Source organism: Fusarium oxysporum, chromosome III (genome assembly GCF_013085055.1).
Source record: "Fusarium oxysporum Fo47 chromosome III, complete sequence".
Lineage (NCBI taxonomy): Eukaryota > Fungi > Ascomycota > Sordariomycetes > Hypocreales > Nectriaceae > Fusarium > Fusarium oxysporum.
The window spans coordinates 3,824,712-3,839,410 of NC_072842.1; the positions used below are offsets into that span (position 1 = coordinate 3,824,712).

The following is a 14,699-nucleotide window of genomic DNA, read 5'->3' on the forward strand; positions in this document are numbered from 1 at the left end:
CAGAAACAGCCTTGCTGACATAACGAGGACCCATCGTCAAATTTCGAGATCAACGTTCGGCTTGTGAGACTTCGTTGATTGAGGTAGCGGCTGAACTTGTGTCATTCGGCCCATTGAGCAGCGTAAGTTTATGATAGGAAATTGATACTCTCAACCGTGGTCTCTAACATAAGTTTCTAGAAAATGAAGGGCGAACGATTCAGGTCAACATTTGGCCTGCTTCTGCAGAGCGGCAGCGCCTTTTCAAGGACAGGACAGATCCGACAACTTCACAAGACACGGCCTGCGCACCCGATCCCCAAGCCCCGACCATTCGTTCCCGATGTGCCGACCTTCCTCACCTTGATCGGCCGTGGCCTCAACAAGTACGCCAACAAGTTTCCCTCGTGGAACGCTCTCTTCTCCCTCACCTCGCCAGAACTCAAGGAATTGGGCATCGAACCACCCCGAAACCGAAGATACCTTTTGCATTGGATGCAGCGATATAGAAAGGGTTCTTTGGGCCCTGGTGGAGACTTTGAATATGTCAAGGATGGACAAGCTCTCTTGAAGGTCGCAACACCGCCTCCTTCGGCCCTCAGCGATACGAAATGGGTTGTCAACGTACCTCACGATTTTACGCCTGATAAAAAAATTCCTCGAAAGGCTGTTAAGAACTCTACGGGCGAAGAGGACACTGGTTCATATTTGATCCGACCAAACGGATATCGGGTCGTTGGTCACCAGACGATTGCTGGGCCATTTGCCCAACCCATCTCTGGAACATCAGGCGCTATTGTGAAGGTTACGGAAGGCATGTGGGAGGATCGCCAGGGTCGCAAGATTGACGGTGGTGAGCGCAGAAGGGCTGAGGTCCGATTCAAGAAGAGGTCGGCAGAGCGAAGAGCTGAGCGTGAGGCTGAGATGCTGGCCAGTATGTAATAGTTGTGTAAAAGACAAAGAGACAACATGTACATTTACAACTGTAGTTTTAGCAGATATAACTGGGGTTTATGGATGGCTGAGCAAAAGCATGTTTCACTCAAGTGCTGTTCTCGGGTATCTTTTGGTGTGCAAAAGGACTTGATAGCATATTATCAAATCTGTCTCGTATCTGGTATATCGGTTTGCCATATTCGTTTGGAGAGGCTGTGTGAACATTATGTCAGCGATTATGGGAGATGTCATCCTGAGGCATGGTATCAGAACCAACGCCTTACTGCCTGGTGTATTTTTTACCTCTTGGCAGGCAGAAAGAGAAGCTATTCTTGATGTAAATCCCGGATCTTATTTTCGGTAAATTCGGAGCTTATTTCGACGTCACTTGAGGTCTCTTTCGAATTTCTGCAGTGGGCCATCAAGTCCTGGAAGTCATATTGTCAAAACTCCAAAGAACAGTAGGCTATGCTGAACTAATGCAACTGTGCCGTGCCCTCTTGACACCACCAAAATGTTCACATGGCGCATGATGTACAATGGCTGAATCTCTTTAGGTGTGTAATTCTATATTTGAGCATGTTACGAATGATGTTGATGCTGCACCCCCCGTTGATGCAAACCAGATCCCCTGCTCTGTCTATTATGTGATTCACCTGACAAAAGAAGCATGCTGTGCGGGGATCATGCTCATTTCTTTATTTTAAGCTTCTTCTTCGATTGACTAATATTCTTGAGGCAGTGAAGCTGGGTACCTTACCCATGTCTTGTACTTGATGCCTCCCAAGTGCTGTATCAACAAGCATTGAGAGGTGGGTTAATTATAATTGCATATCGGATACCCTCAATTCCGACTAATGCTGAAGACATAACGGCATATGTATGGTGGGCTTTCACCTAGTTGTTCTCTGACTAGTTCACTAGCTTCATGTTGGTTAATTTGAAGATGGTAATTTGTATGCAGCCACTTTCACGATGTGACAAAGAACAGAAATAGAAAATGCCATCTCCGCGCATGACGAAGAAATGGAGGTGGCTGTATGTGCAATAATACCTTGCTATCTTCATATCGTATCCTTGACTGGGTGAGGTTCTTCTGATTGTGACTTATACGTTGATGAAAACCTTGTCTCATGCAATTGTATGCCGAGAAGCACTCTCATACCTTTTCGATCAATGTTCATTAATTTTTCGTGGCTTGGTCCTTGCTATGAAGAAATTCACGATACCTAACGTCCGTGCAGATTGGCGAATATCTCGCATTCGCCTAATTGATCAGCAAATGAATCGTAAGAGGGTGGCCCCCAACTGTCGGTGTTAGAGTTTCAGCTACCGCCGCTTGATCAAGGGACCTTTTGTTTGGCATATTCTTTATGGACAGCCAAGAGCTAATTATGACGAATGAAAACGGTTTCGTAACCACCTCCGGGGCATTAAATTTCACAGGGAGATGTAACATTGCAGAGGCTGCCTAGAATTGGCTTTGTTTTTGCTAAGGTTGTTCTGGGCTCCAAGCATATGGCGTCGATCATCCGGTATCGCGGATACAGTGTGGCCCTGACGAGCTGAGGCTTGTGATTGATAATCATGAAATTGAGGTTCCTGGAATTTCCTAGCGACGGCAGATCGACTTGGGCTTCAGAGATCACGCGCGCCCTTTGAGAGACAGATATGTACCTAGCGTGAGGGTTTTCTCGTAGCCACCTTGACCTCGTTACGATTATTTTGTGGTCTCGAGACAAGAGTAGCATAACTTTACTCATCTCATCCCTATTCTCACCGACTGCTTGGTTCGGCGATGCATGAGTTGACCCTCCACGATCCCATTGAGGGATGTTGTGCGAGTGCGTGTTCATAGGGCTGATGGTTTAACATGATCGTGATGATATCAAAACGTGTCCTCATATCCCATGTATAGACATACGTACGTCTAAGACAGGTCATGATGTGGAAGCCTTGAGGCAACGACTTTACTACGCAAGGCAGCCCTCTTTGGAAAAAAGATCCTGGTCATTAAGACGGGAGGGAACTTAAAAACATACACAACGCTCAAGCATAACATACGGTGTGGTATGTGACACTGAGATACTTGCTGTATGCACAGTGCAGTGCAGCAAAATGACCTCAGCTAAAACGTGTCCAAGTTCTCGGGCCCGTTCCTAATGAAATCTGGCTCCAGCTAAGATATCCGTAGTTGCACTGGCGATGACTCCTCTGAATCCCTGTCCATGATTATCCGGCACGCAAGATCCGGGGATGTCGGGTCGGAATCGCAGGGTGTATCTTGTGACTAGATTATCCGTGATGAGCCTTTTCTGTTCCCTAGAAAATCCGATTAAATGCCTATATCTTCCTATAGACTTGGTTAAAGACGTTGGATATTGCATCACAGGCATGATGTACGTACAATGGCCATGGATGAGTACGTATCTAACGTTAGGTCAAAGAATACACCTGCCTTACAAGGCCCATCTAGCACGTCCCACTCTTTTCATTACCTCGTGGCCCCAAGACCCGACTCCCCGTCCGTCGTATACCTCGCATTCCCGTTTTTGCTCCCCTTCTCAGGTTCAGGGCGACGGGTGGCTTAGCAACGCGGATTTTCACATCAGTTAGTGTTCCATTGGCTTTCTCCAACTTACACTGTTTCGAACCATGACAGCAAATTAGCGTGACTTGTTGCGAATGCACGTTTGCAGGGGGCTTACAGAGGAGACGCGTGCAAGAGGTACATACGTGGTCTGGATTCCTTTAATCACACGAAACTCAACCATATCTTTAAAGAGTAGGTATTTCGATCTCAGCTGTGACGTCGTCACTGTACGTGGGCACATACGTGTTACTGTACAGTTCTCGACCTGAAGTGTAGTAGCCTAAGGTATTGCTTTGAGATTAGCCCCATGGGGGGACGTTTGTAAGTCGGTGATTACAAGGTTTCCAGAGTATGACTCCTTCGCCGTCATGGGTCCAAGATAGCTTGCATGTACCTTACGTACAGTCTCTCCCTTGAATATCTGTGAGAATACGTATGTTGGTGCACCACGCGACCTGGAGAGGCCTCAGTCATGAACAAGAAATGATTTCGGATCTGATATCGCTTGAAAAGAGGCTGCCGTGTTGACGCACACCCTTGAACTTGGGCTCGTCTTACACGCCATTCCACGCATCTGGTGGTGTACCTTAACAAGGTTGTTTAGTGCATTTTTATCCAGTCTGTACCGTTTTAGTTCTTTGCCTGTTCTCTCCGCCCCCTGCAACTAAGGCATGGGCCACTTATGGATATCATGGCTGATGCAAATCCTTCTTAGTCGAAGCGAATGGCGAGCAACGCCTATCAGAATTCGGTTTTTGACTCGAATGTATCTGTAGCAAAGACTCACCTCCAATTGCTTAATTTCCCGAAAACCTCTTCCTGACGCATCCGCCTCGTGCCCTCCTCGTAATCTCCATACGTCAATTCTGCCCTACCCGGCTCCGCCGTTGAACCTCTACCCTCCATCTTTGATACAGTCACTCACTCACTGTCCAAGATACCCCCGGTCCTGGCCGATTCAATCATCCCGCTGTCGCATGGGTCCTAGTTAACTCACTTCCTGGGTCCTTCAGGTACTAGTGTACTACCTATCATGGCCCAGGGTTAAAAAGTCGTTGCCTTACATGTATGTGGCTTCGTCCCTCGTTTTCGAGTTTCGTTCATACCATATCCTAATACAATTAAACTCTAACCGACTTCAAGACATCCCTATTCTGTCTGCCTAGTTATCAATCTCAGACTTCTAGTACAAGGGTGTAGTTTGTTTCAGTTGTCATTGCTACACTACAACTTTGTCGTCTCAGTCTCAGCATAAAAGTCCTACAACTTAGATGGTTCCCCCCTATTGTGTCAACAACCTCAATACCATCTTTTCAAGGCCTCCAATTTGATGACTCTCTGAGAGTAGATGTCCTTGCCGAATCAGTCGCCATCGGAATTACAAACTCCAGAAATTCGCATTCAGAGTGCTTCCCCTGACCAAGAAACAGAGGAAAAGGAGAGATCAGGCGGCAAACGCTCCAAATCTCCTTCAAAACTTGCACCAACACGTCAAACAAGGTCGCAATCCTCAAGTCACAAAGACAAGAAGAAGGGATCTTCTTCCAAATCAGATTCTCATTCTTCTGAAAAGAGCAAAATGGGCGGAAGTTCAAAACATAGCTCTCACAGCTCCCATAAGGGCAGCTCTTCTACACATTCCTCAAAAAAGTCAAAGTCAAGTTCAGTCGATGATGTCGACTGGTCAGACATCACAGATCCTGAAGAGAGACGAAGAATTCAGAACCGTATTGCTCAACGCAAGTTCAGTAAGTAGCAAGAATTCTGAAAAGCAATCATGTGACTAACAGAATTACCCAGGAGAAAAGGCTCGAGAAAACAAGGAGAGAGCCGAGAGAGATTCTCGAAATCAGGAGTACGCTGGCAACAGCTATCGCATTCCCTCTGTCAACGACTTCAACTCCTATTCAGACCCTTCAGGGCTTCCCTGGGGCAGCATGAACATCGGCCACTTTGCTGGTCGTAGTCAGGAGGCCGAAAGTCGGCACAGCAGCAGTAGAAGGGGAACACACAGCGCAGACGATAGCTTTGCTACAGCGACATACAGTGCTTCACCCTCATACGGCACGCAATGGGCACAGGCAAGTTACGGTGAAAGCAGTGGAGCAGACGAGATGTATTACGATGATTCTTATCTATACGACCCAAATGCTGGGCAATAAGTTGAGAACAAGCTATTGTAAGATCAACCCCTATTCTCTCGGTTCCCTCGACTAACATCGATACAGTGGTTTTCGTACTTGGGAATAGAAGGAATTGAACGGACTTACCACGATTAATGCCATTGTATAATTTATCACACACCCTCTTCTGGAGTTTTTGTTTTGGTATTACCCCGCTCGCTCACATGGAGTTGGTCTTCTTGGGCTGGATTGCTATTCTTGGATGCGGCTGAGACTTGGGACGGGATGATTCAAAGCGGTCAGGCAAGGCAAGGGGTGAAGGGCTAATTACGAGAGGAGAGGAGATCTCTCTTTCTATTCATAGATCATGTTTTACCATACCTAGGGCACTCCTCTACTCTGCTACTGGTTGGCGTTAAAGATGGCGGCAAGGGGGATGACTTTGCATAATAAGACAAGATTTGATCCAATTCGCTGCATGATAAATTGTCCTATGACTAGCTTTGAGGGTTTGATAAGCTGACAGTGGTATATGGGGGATATGAGTTGTGTTGACCAATGAATGGCTACTTCATGTCGCATTTTGAGGTCTAATGGTATGTCTATGTACTAAAGTCCTATATACGAGAATGCGGCCTCCGACTTATATAGCGCTATACTAATGAAGGTATACAGCAACCCCTGAGAACTGAAGTATGCCTTGTTCCAACCTTGCCCATTTCACAAGAAGTGGCCTGATATGGACATGATCTCCCCATGTTTATTACCAGTCTACATGATAACCTTGGAACATAGACTATTATTCTCTTGTATACTCCGAAGAGTTTTAATTGAGATTTGAACCATATAGCCTCGCCTCTTCTGTGACATTAAGCAGTATTGAATGTTTCCGGCGTGTATCGTCTGGTAACCACCAACCAGTTCATATATATCCCGTTCAATAGAATGTTCTCAAAACCTACAATATGCAATGGACATTTTGCATTCAAGAATTATTTCGGCATTAACTGTGCGAGGGAGGAATATGTAAGCAGAGCTGTTCTCGCTCGATAAGAGAGTTGTAGACATGTGCCCACTTAATCTCAGAACGGAGGGTCAATAATAACCTCTTGAGAGGCCGCAAACTCCCACTCATCTTAAGCAACGCATGTATCAGCCTCCTAGGTGTCAGTTACTTACATCTAGGTTTGGTCGTTCCAGAGTGAGTTACTGAAGGACAATGTAATATGCATGCTATGAGTGTAATACGCCAGGGCAGACAGAGCTTGACCATCTTTTCCTCAACGCCAAAAGTTAACCCCATAAACACAAGGTTTCGACTAACTCACTTTATCTCCTGGATTAAACCAATTCTGGGACTCTATCGAAGCTCTTGTTATCCAATGCTGAACAGCTTGCAATGAATAAGGAGCTTAGGCGTGCAAGCTGGTGTGTAAACCGGCGATTGCCTGTTTAGGCAATTGTTGGCTCCACCCTGGTAAGTAGTGGAAAGGCTCGAAACGCAATGCCCCTGCTTCCATGTGCACAAACAGTTCCTGCCCCACATCCAAGTTCAACGCTTGGTCCCCTGTCAACTTTTTCTCACCGCCCGGCAGAAAAAGTGGTGATTCTGCCCGGTGCTGCTGCGCATTTCATGAAGCTATCGTCGATTCTTCTTTGCGCCATTCACCACTCAACCTTGAACACTAAGAGATTGACTTTCTTACTGATTTTTGGCAAACGGCAACGAGCTTATCGAAACTTCTAATTGTCCTCCTACTTCCAACTCTATACCCAATTTGTTTTTTGTCATTCCAGTACCGTCATCATGTCGTCGTCCACAACTGGCGGTGTTTCTCTCAACCCTGAGGTGAAGTCCAAGAAGGGTAAGTCATATATAGCTGCTGCTTTCTTCAGCCCTTTATCCTAGTCTACGAAGCTTATCTAACGTTTGCGACATGCAGACAAGAACCTGAAGCGCAAGCAAGACAAGTCAACCAAGCTTGAGCAGCGCAAGAAGAAGCGTTCCGCCAAAGCAGAGAAGCGAGCCGTCAAGGCTGCCGGTGCCGTCAGTGCTGAGCCCAAGGAGGTCGTTGGTGGCAAGCCCCGAAAGTCAAAGACCGTGGCAAAGAAAACCGTCAATGCTTCCAAGCGCAAGGAAAAGCTAAAGGCTCGTGCCGAAAAGCTTCAGGAAAAGGCAAACTTGTTGTTGGCCGAGGCCAAGAAAGCCGCTGCCCAGTATCAAGCACTTCTTGACGCCGAGGTAAGTTCACCCATCCCATGATTGTTTATTTACACACTGATCCCCCTCACCAGAAAACCGCCAACGAGTCCAAGTCTGAGCAGGACGACGATACCTCTTCTGATTCCGATACTTCAGATTCTGGTTCCGATAGCTCATCTGAGGATGAGGGAGGTGCTCCAGTGGCCAAGCAGCCGACCGAAGTTCCTACAAACATCCCGGCCGACGAGGTCGTGATGAAGCACCGCCGACTGAGCAACGCCACTTCCGAACGAAGCCATGTTTCCGCCGCCGATATCTCCCCCGAGGCAAAGGAAGAGCCCAAGGAATCCAAGAAGGAGAAGAAAAGCAAGAAGGGAAAAAAAGTGAGACTCGTCGAACCTGAGAAGGCAGAGGAAGAGGCTGTCGAATCTGAGGTTGAGGTTGAGGATCCCAAGGCATCTGACAAGAAGGCCAAGAAGGCCGAGAAGAAGAGGAAGCGAGCCGAGACCAAGGACAAGAAGGAAAAGGAGCCCGAGTCTGCAGCTCAGGCTGAACAATGGCAAGTCGACGATCTCGAGGGAGGCTCTGCTCGGCAGGCCAAGTTTCTCCGACTTTTGGGTGGAAAGAAGGCTGGTGCTAGTGTTGCCGCTTCCCATAACACCAAGGGCGCATCCGACTCGACCAAGGCCGAGGCTGACATCCAGAAGCAGTTCGAGGCTGGTATGAAGATGAAGAACGATGGTGGCAGCAAGCGTCGTGGTCTTGGTGCATAGTTGTGTGACGCAAAGTATGTGTTTCGTGTTGGCATTCGCATTTGAAGCTCGTGGCTTCGCACAAGCTCTCCCCATATAAAGAAAGGGCTGTTATTTTAATTCACGGTTCACGGCATGGCGTCAGGTAGACAAAAAGCAAAGAAATAAACCCTCTTGTTTTGTTCTTCGAAAAGAAGTCGATTTATGTTGATTCCAGATTGCGCCTGTTCTCCCTAAGTCGAGTTCCTGTGAATTCAATACAGGTTCCCCCATGGCGAAATACAATTATATGTGCCCTTCCACCCTTTCAGCTTCTTTGAACGATGGACTGGTGCCCCATGCTTGTCCATAGCTTTTAGATGGCTCGCAGACCCTTACTCTCCCAGATATAAAAAAATGCAGTACCATCGCTGAGAGCGAGGTCTGGTAAGGGTATTCGTTTTGGTTGTTGTTTGTGTTTATGTTGTTATAGTATAGAAAGGTTCAATTGGTGGAAGCTTAACCGAAGAATCGGGAGATACCCTCGAAGACGAGACCACCAAAGATGACGAACCCAAGGATAGCTGCAGTGGCAAATTGTTAGTAAAGCCCAGCTCCTTGAACCATGGAAGTTCACGTATACGTACAGATCCAGAACAGGGAGATAGGAGACTTCTGAACCTTCTCGACACGCTTCTTAATCTGATCCTCCGACTTGCCCATCCTGGCTTCATTGCCCTTGGCAAAGGCCTCGTTGCGTCGTCGCTGCTGGGGAGTTTGCGCCTGCAAGGAAGTATCATGTTAGCTCCATCATGAGATCGACACTGGTTCATGTCGGAGGGTCCAGGCTGTGGCGTACCATTGTGTCTAGCCGTGAGAGTTGGAGTAAAAAGGGTGGAAAGAAATATACAGAAGAATTGAGAGTAAAACGGTTTCAAATATTGTAAACGGTCCTTGTTACATTAAAGTACTGAGATCGTATTAAGGGACAGATTTCAAGGGCCCGTGAGGGAAGGGAAGATTAAATGGGCTGCTAACAATTTTGGGGACATGTGTTCCTTTCCTTTCCCCTTAAAGACAGACAAGGGAAGGTGATAGGGGAGCCTAGAGTAAAGACCCTCTCTTTCCCCCACCGGCCCCGCCCCCACTTCACTGCCACATGTGGCTGGTGCACTTCAAGCTTTATCGATATGTTGCTTTGCGTTTATGAACTCTTTCAACGAGTACCAACACAATGATTTCAACAACTTTAACAAGGCTACGGCCTATGATTACGTCTAGAAACCTACATATGAGAGGGGTTGCTAGACGAACATATGCGAATAAGCCACCAAGCCCAGTGGTATGTTTGCAAAAGTATTCGTAAGGCTTATGTTGACAATCTTGCAGTCCCAATTCTATCGTACATTCACACGACCTATCGCAAAGACACTTCTCATTGCTGTCTTTACGTACCAGTTGGCTTACTGGACTTGGGTGAAACTTGAGACAGATGAGATCCGTGCGGAGCGAGAAGGTTGGTCACAAGACAGAATTTGAGAAGATATGGGGGCTAACGAATGAATGAATAGCAACGATTGAGAAGCTTGAGACAACTATCAAGGATTATGATGCTGCGACAAAGGCAAATAAGGCTTAAAGCGTATAAATGAGATTACGGGGGTTCAAAGCAACCCATTGTCTTTAGTTGTTCTGTGTAGGATACTGATACCAAATCGCTCATGTTATTCAAAACAACCTTACTTGTATAAATGTATGAGCATCTTAACCTTGACACGAAATTCAGACTGTCGCTGGAATTAATCTCAGATGCATCTCCGCTGAAGTCCCTCTAACGAAAAAACGCCCAGCATACCCAAGAAACAAGATATACACCTCTTATAGTATCAACCAGACCATCAATGACACAGCACCGAGCGCAACAGAGCTTGGCCGAACAACTAGGCCTGCACTAACTCTCGTCCTTGGCTCGCCGGGGTAGTTACATGTTATACTCGAAATATCCGGATTCCGCCGTCCGTAGCTCACACTGAAACTTGGGAATCCAGGTTGTGGACAGGTGAAGCCTATCGCAGCGGGACATGCTTGAACAACTTCGTAGCAGACGTCCTCGCAGGGGAGCAACTCCTTGTACGGACCAGGCTTGACGGTTTCGTCGATCCAGGCGTTACGCGAGGAGTTATTTGCTGCGGCTTTGAGACCCTTGCGGAAATTATCAGGAAGCGTTGTTCCATTGGGAAAGGCTTGAAAAGCGTCGCGAACAACGCTATATCTGCTGCCACCCATAACATCCTCGCAGCGAGGGATCGTGACGGTGCAGAGCCAACGCTTGTAAGCCTCACGGCACTCGTCGCAATCTCGTGCTAGCGAGTAGCGAGACTCAGGGGGCGCTTCGCAGGGTACTTGCATCATGACTTTTTCGAAATTGGCGTACATTTTTCTGGCGTAATCATCGTAATGCTTGGCCAGAGCAGTATTGTTGAATTTTTTGTCGTTGCCAGGGACGGCATATTGTGTCTCGTTGCAGAAGTCCAGATTCGTAACCATCTTACAGTTTGTGCCTGGTGATGGGTTAGCTAATGTTCGGGCAACTTGAAGCGCGATTGATCTTACTGGATGAAGTCTCAAACGTGGTGGCCTTGTAGACAGTGCCTCCACCGCCTATTGTGCGCCCAGACTTGGTATCTCGTTTGCTATCACTATCAGGCATCTTGACAAGGATTCCCGAGTAGGTGGTACTGTGGTTGAGCCCTGCAACCAGGAATTGCTGCTTGGGCAATCCTCCTTGTCCTCGTGTCGTAAGGCCAGTCGTAACGAGATCGTTGTGTCGTCCAGTCTTCTTATCGTTGGCCCAAATTTCCGCGTGGTCCGCTAAGCCACAGGTTGAATGTCGCAGACCATCGATGGATCTTAATTTCTCGTCCCCAATAAATATCTGATAAGGCGGCGGCCTCTTCATGATCTGCTGGGTCTCGTCCGAGTCCTGAGTCAAATCGCTGGTGAAAAGGAGGGCTGATGTTGAGTCAAAGTCCATCAACAGTAGTTGAGCAGTGCCATTTTTGGCATCGTAGTTGTGGTAGTACTCGTCAAAAGAAATGGCGATCTGGTATTTGTATTCTCCATCGGCCTTTGTCAAATTCGGAGCCACAACGCTGATGTATATGTCATTGGTAGCATTCATAGTTAGCATAACTGCGCCCTCGTCGAACGGTATCCTGGCAGTATCGGGATTTGACTTGTTGTAATTCCCTGCCGTTGGACACTTGATCTTGTTTGTTGTGGAAGTATAAAGACTGAGTTGTGGTGCCAGTTCTGTTTTCCCGCTCTTGTCTTTAGTCTTTAGAGTTGGCCTGGAACAAGTATTGGCAGACACATAGACTGTCTTTGTCTCTGCTCGACGAGAATTCTGATGCCCGGCCTCCCCATTCGTTTTATGATCATCATCCCTCTTGTCCTTCCCAAACAACGTCTTCTTATCCACAATATAACAAACAGTCTCTCCAGGAATTATCGATCTACTATCGGGGCCATTATTCGTTAATAACGGTTGTTCTAGGGGGGCACGGCCAATAATACTGCGATCAAATGCCGCAAACTCTGGCTCGTATATCAAGTCCGATGTATCGCTCCGTTCGATGAGTGTTTCAAAATCGAAGACAGAGTTGGGAGATGAAAGTGTAGCTTCGGTGTATCCAGGAGCGCAGAGCATCAAGCTCAATACCAGAATTGATAGATACGTAATTATCGACGTGGACGGTCTTAATATGGGCGAATTGGGTATCATGATTGTGGCCTTTCCCTCCAGGGGCTTTTGCCGTTTCGTTGAGTTCGAGCTTGATTTATCGACACGAAATCAGCAAATGAACGTGGGGTTTTCGTCGCATGTGGTTGTTATTGGCTGCGAGTTATCATCGTGAGCTCTCACAAGATCGAATCGTGGAGAGCATTAGTTGTCGTGGTGAAAAGATGGAAAATACGAAACAAATTGAATGGTTCAGCCCACGATAAGATGCCACTCGTTACGGCTGACAAGCATGTGCCGTCCAACTTGTTGATGCGTCAAGGAGTCGAGGGTCGCAAGGGGAAGTGAGGCGCAGTCAGAGGTTAATTCGGGAACAGCACAGCCACAGGCACACTCAGCTCTAACAATCGGTTCGGGTCTTTTTGGGTCTGGGCAAACGGGTACAAAGCTCGGGCCACTAAAAAAAGGGTTCTGTGGCCACTGCTTACCACTACGTCAAGTGTATGTCAAGTCAGGCCAGATCGGCTAAGATCGTAGACCAACAAGCTTGGAGCTTGGCCACCAGTGAGAGGTTGACGATTAGTGACATAGCAATATATGTTAACATTTTGAGACAGCTGAGCAACTGAGCACGCGACAGTTGCAGTTGAATGTTTATAGAACAAAATCCCCGATACCATAGGTATTCAATTGCAAAACCAAAGATGTGGGGTAAGCAAACGGATTAGCGGCAATACGTGTTCTCATGAAGCTCCAAAAAGAGCATCTCTCAAAGCAAAGCAAGATATTTCCAGTGCATTCATTCATCACACAAAGTCATCCACACGACACACGGGTCTTCCCGAACAACCCAGCAGTCCAATACAGCTTCTCTAGCTGGTATAAATCTTAATTCTGGCCGGTCCTCCTTCTCATCCCCCCCAATTTGCGTAGCGTGGTTTTGAAGCTGAGTAGTTCCTATAAATAACCATTTCCTGTTCCTCTAGTACCGAGATTGCTTGATCCGGGGCATGCGACAATTCACAAGAATTAGTTTGGCGATCAAGCTAAACCTTGGAGACCGTTTACTCGGTCTTGTCGAGGCCGTCAGCCTTGGCACGGAGGCCAGAGGCAGTCGAGCCGGTCTGCTGGAAGTATCGGCCGAGGGTAGGGGCCAGGAAAGATCGGAAGATGAGCTCAGCACCCCTATTCAGTTTCTGTCAGTACTTGAAGCAAATCCTCCGAATAGCGGGGCAGTAAGACCCGCATGGCAACTTACCGGAAGGCAGGGAGAGAGAGCCAGAGGAGGAAGATAAACTTGAAGACGAAGTAGAAGGGGAACCAGTAGACGACCTGGACGAAGCTCTCAATCACAGTGAAAAGAGAGAAGACGACCCAATACTGTAAAACTAGTTAGCGACCGCTTGTGATCGTAGGAAGCCTCGGCAAAGCCCGGAATCAGCTCCGATGGTAGGGAAAAGGCCACGTACAGTCAACCACTGAGTATCATCCTCCTTGTTGTGGGTGAAGAGGGCACCAAGAGAGTAGTAGCCGGGGATGACGAAACCAGCCAAGTTGGTCAGAAGCTGGCCTCCGAGGTTGAAGATAATGAGGAAGAAGTAGAGAGCGCCGACACCGATGGCGGCATAGGCCTTGGGAACACCAGCCTGCTTCTCGAGGTTGTTGAGGGCGGGGTACTTGGAGAGCTATACGAATGGCATCACCGTCAGCATTTTGCAAGGTAACGTTGCGCAATTTGTGCTCGACTACAATGCGGCGGCTATAATCGCGGAGTGAGGGGACATGCGTACCTCACGGTCGAGCTGACCAAGGTATTGCTGAGCCTTATCTTGGGCGGACATTTTTGGTTGTAGTTGATTCTGTGTATGTGTGGTTTTGTCAGACAAAGTTGTGATGCTGTGAGAGAGTTGAAAAAAAGGTGTTGGAGGGGTTGGTTGTGTGGTGTATTGAAATAGCTAACTTAGCGTCCAATACGTAAGAGGAGTTGAATGGGCTGGAAGAGGGCAGCTTTTATCGCGGCGCTAGCTGCAGCTGAGATGGGGGGAAGATATGGAACCCAATCACTGAGGTACAGGGCCTAGCGAATCTTGGAAGCAGGAAGAAAATTGACGCGGAGTCAATCAGTGACAATGACCGAGAGTGACTGTGTGTCAGTGGCTTGTGACCCTGTAAGTTCGGGGGTTTTTGCGAGATGAAGTGCTAAGTTGATCAGCAAGACGTTTAAGGCTTGTGATGTTGTGCAGGTGATGAATATTTACTCGTTAGTATGAAAACTGTATCAGATTATATTATTATAAATACTGTATATTTTGCAGTTAACTATTTCAATTTTTGGTCACAAATACAAATCTCCTGATAGACAGAGCAATCCATGAACACCTATACGTCAGAT

At 47.3% G+C, this 14,699-nt stretch overlaps 7 protein-coding genes across 7 annotated transcripts; 4 read left to right on the forward strand and 3 right to left on the reverse strand.

Annotated features, from left to right (window-relative positions):
- The first annotated feature begins 99 nt into the window (after positions 1–99).
- FOBCDRAFT_219035 (IGR protein motif-domain-containing protein) lies at positions 100–1,099 on the forward strand. Its single transcript, XM_059609516.1, has one exon. The coding sequence runs from the start codon at positions 184–186 to the stop codon at positions 919–921; it is 738 nt and encodes a 245-aa protein (XP_059464497.1). The 5' UTR covers positions 100–183; the 3' UTR covers positions 922–1,099.
- A 3,757-nt stretch (positions 1,100–4,856) lies between these two features.
- On the forward strand, positions 4,857–5,670 carry FOBCDRAFT_199054 (uncharacterized protein; the record flags this gene model as incomplete). The annotated part of the gene is made up of 2 exons (XM_031177306.3): positions 4,857–5,256; positions 5,309–5,670. The coding sequence occupies 2 exons, from the start codon at positions 4,857–4,859 to the stop codon at positions 5,668–5,670; spliced, it is 762 nt and encodes a 253-aa protein (XP_031048439.3).
- A 1,600-nt stretch (positions 5,671–7,270) lies between these two features.
- On the forward strand, positions 7,271–8,756 carry FOBCDRAFT_219043 (small acidic protein family-domain-containing protein). Its single transcript, XM_031177310.3, has 3 exons — positions 7,271–7,496; positions 7,575–7,873; positions 7,927–8,756. Exons 1-3 carry the CDS (start codon positions 7,439–7,441, stop codon positions 8,605–8,607), a joined length of 1,038 nt encoding a protein of 345 aa, XP_031048443.2. The 5' UTR covers positions 7,271–7,438; the 3' UTR covers positions 8,608–8,756.
- On the reverse strand, positions 8,757–9,617 carry FOBCDRAFT_219044 (uncharacterized protein). The gene is made up of 3 exons (XM_031177311.3): positions 9,425–9,617; positions 9,213–9,348; positions 8,757–9,149 (listed from the first exon to the last, which is right to left on the reverse strand). Exons 1-3 carry the CDS (start codon positions 9,425–9,427, stop codon positions 9,085–9,087), a joined length of 204 nt encoding a protein of 67 aa, XP_031048444.1. The 5' UTR covers positions 9,428–9,617; the 3' UTR covers positions 8,757–9,084.
- Positions 9,618–9,791: 174 nt separating this feature from the next.
- FOBCDRAFT_25238 (uncharacterized protein) lies at positions 9,792–10,324 on the forward strand. The gene is made up of 3 exons (XM_031177312.3): positions 9,792–9,907; positions 9,955–10,081; positions 10,137–10,324. Exons 1-3 carry the CDS (start codon positions 9,800–9,802, stop codon positions 10,202–10,204), a joined length of 303 nt encoding a protein of 100 aa, XP_031048445.2. The 5' UTR covers positions 9,792–9,799; the 3' UTR covers positions 10,205–10,324.
- Positions 10,137–12,606, reverse strand: FOBCDRAFT_25240 (stretch-activated Ca2+-permeable channel component-domain-containing protein). The gene is made up of 2 exons (XM_031177313.3): positions 11,179–12,606; positions 10,137–11,126 (listed from the first exon to the last, which is right to left on the reverse strand). Exons 1-2 carry the CDS (start codon positions 12,347–12,349, stop codon positions 10,444–10,446), a joined length of 1,854 nt encoding a protein of 617 aa, XP_031048446.2. The 5' UTR covers positions 12,350–12,606; the 3' UTR covers positions 10,137–10,443.
- A 267-nt stretch (positions 12,607–12,873) lies between these two features.
- FOBCDRAFT_219047 (TB2/DP1, HVA22 family-domain-containing protein) lies at positions 12,874–14,418 on the reverse strand. The gene is made up of 4 exons (XM_031177314.3): positions 14,098–14,418; positions 13,777–13,992; positions 13,566–13,687; positions 12,874–13,492 (listed from the first exon to the last, which is right to left on the reverse strand). Exons 1-4 carry the CDS (start codon positions 14,146–14,148, stop codon positions 13,372–13,374), a joined length of 510 nt encoding a protein of 169 aa, XP_031048447.1. The 5' UTR covers positions 14,149–14,418; the 3' UTR covers positions 12,874–13,371.
- Between the last annotated feature and the right edge of the window lie 281 nt (positions 14,419–14,699).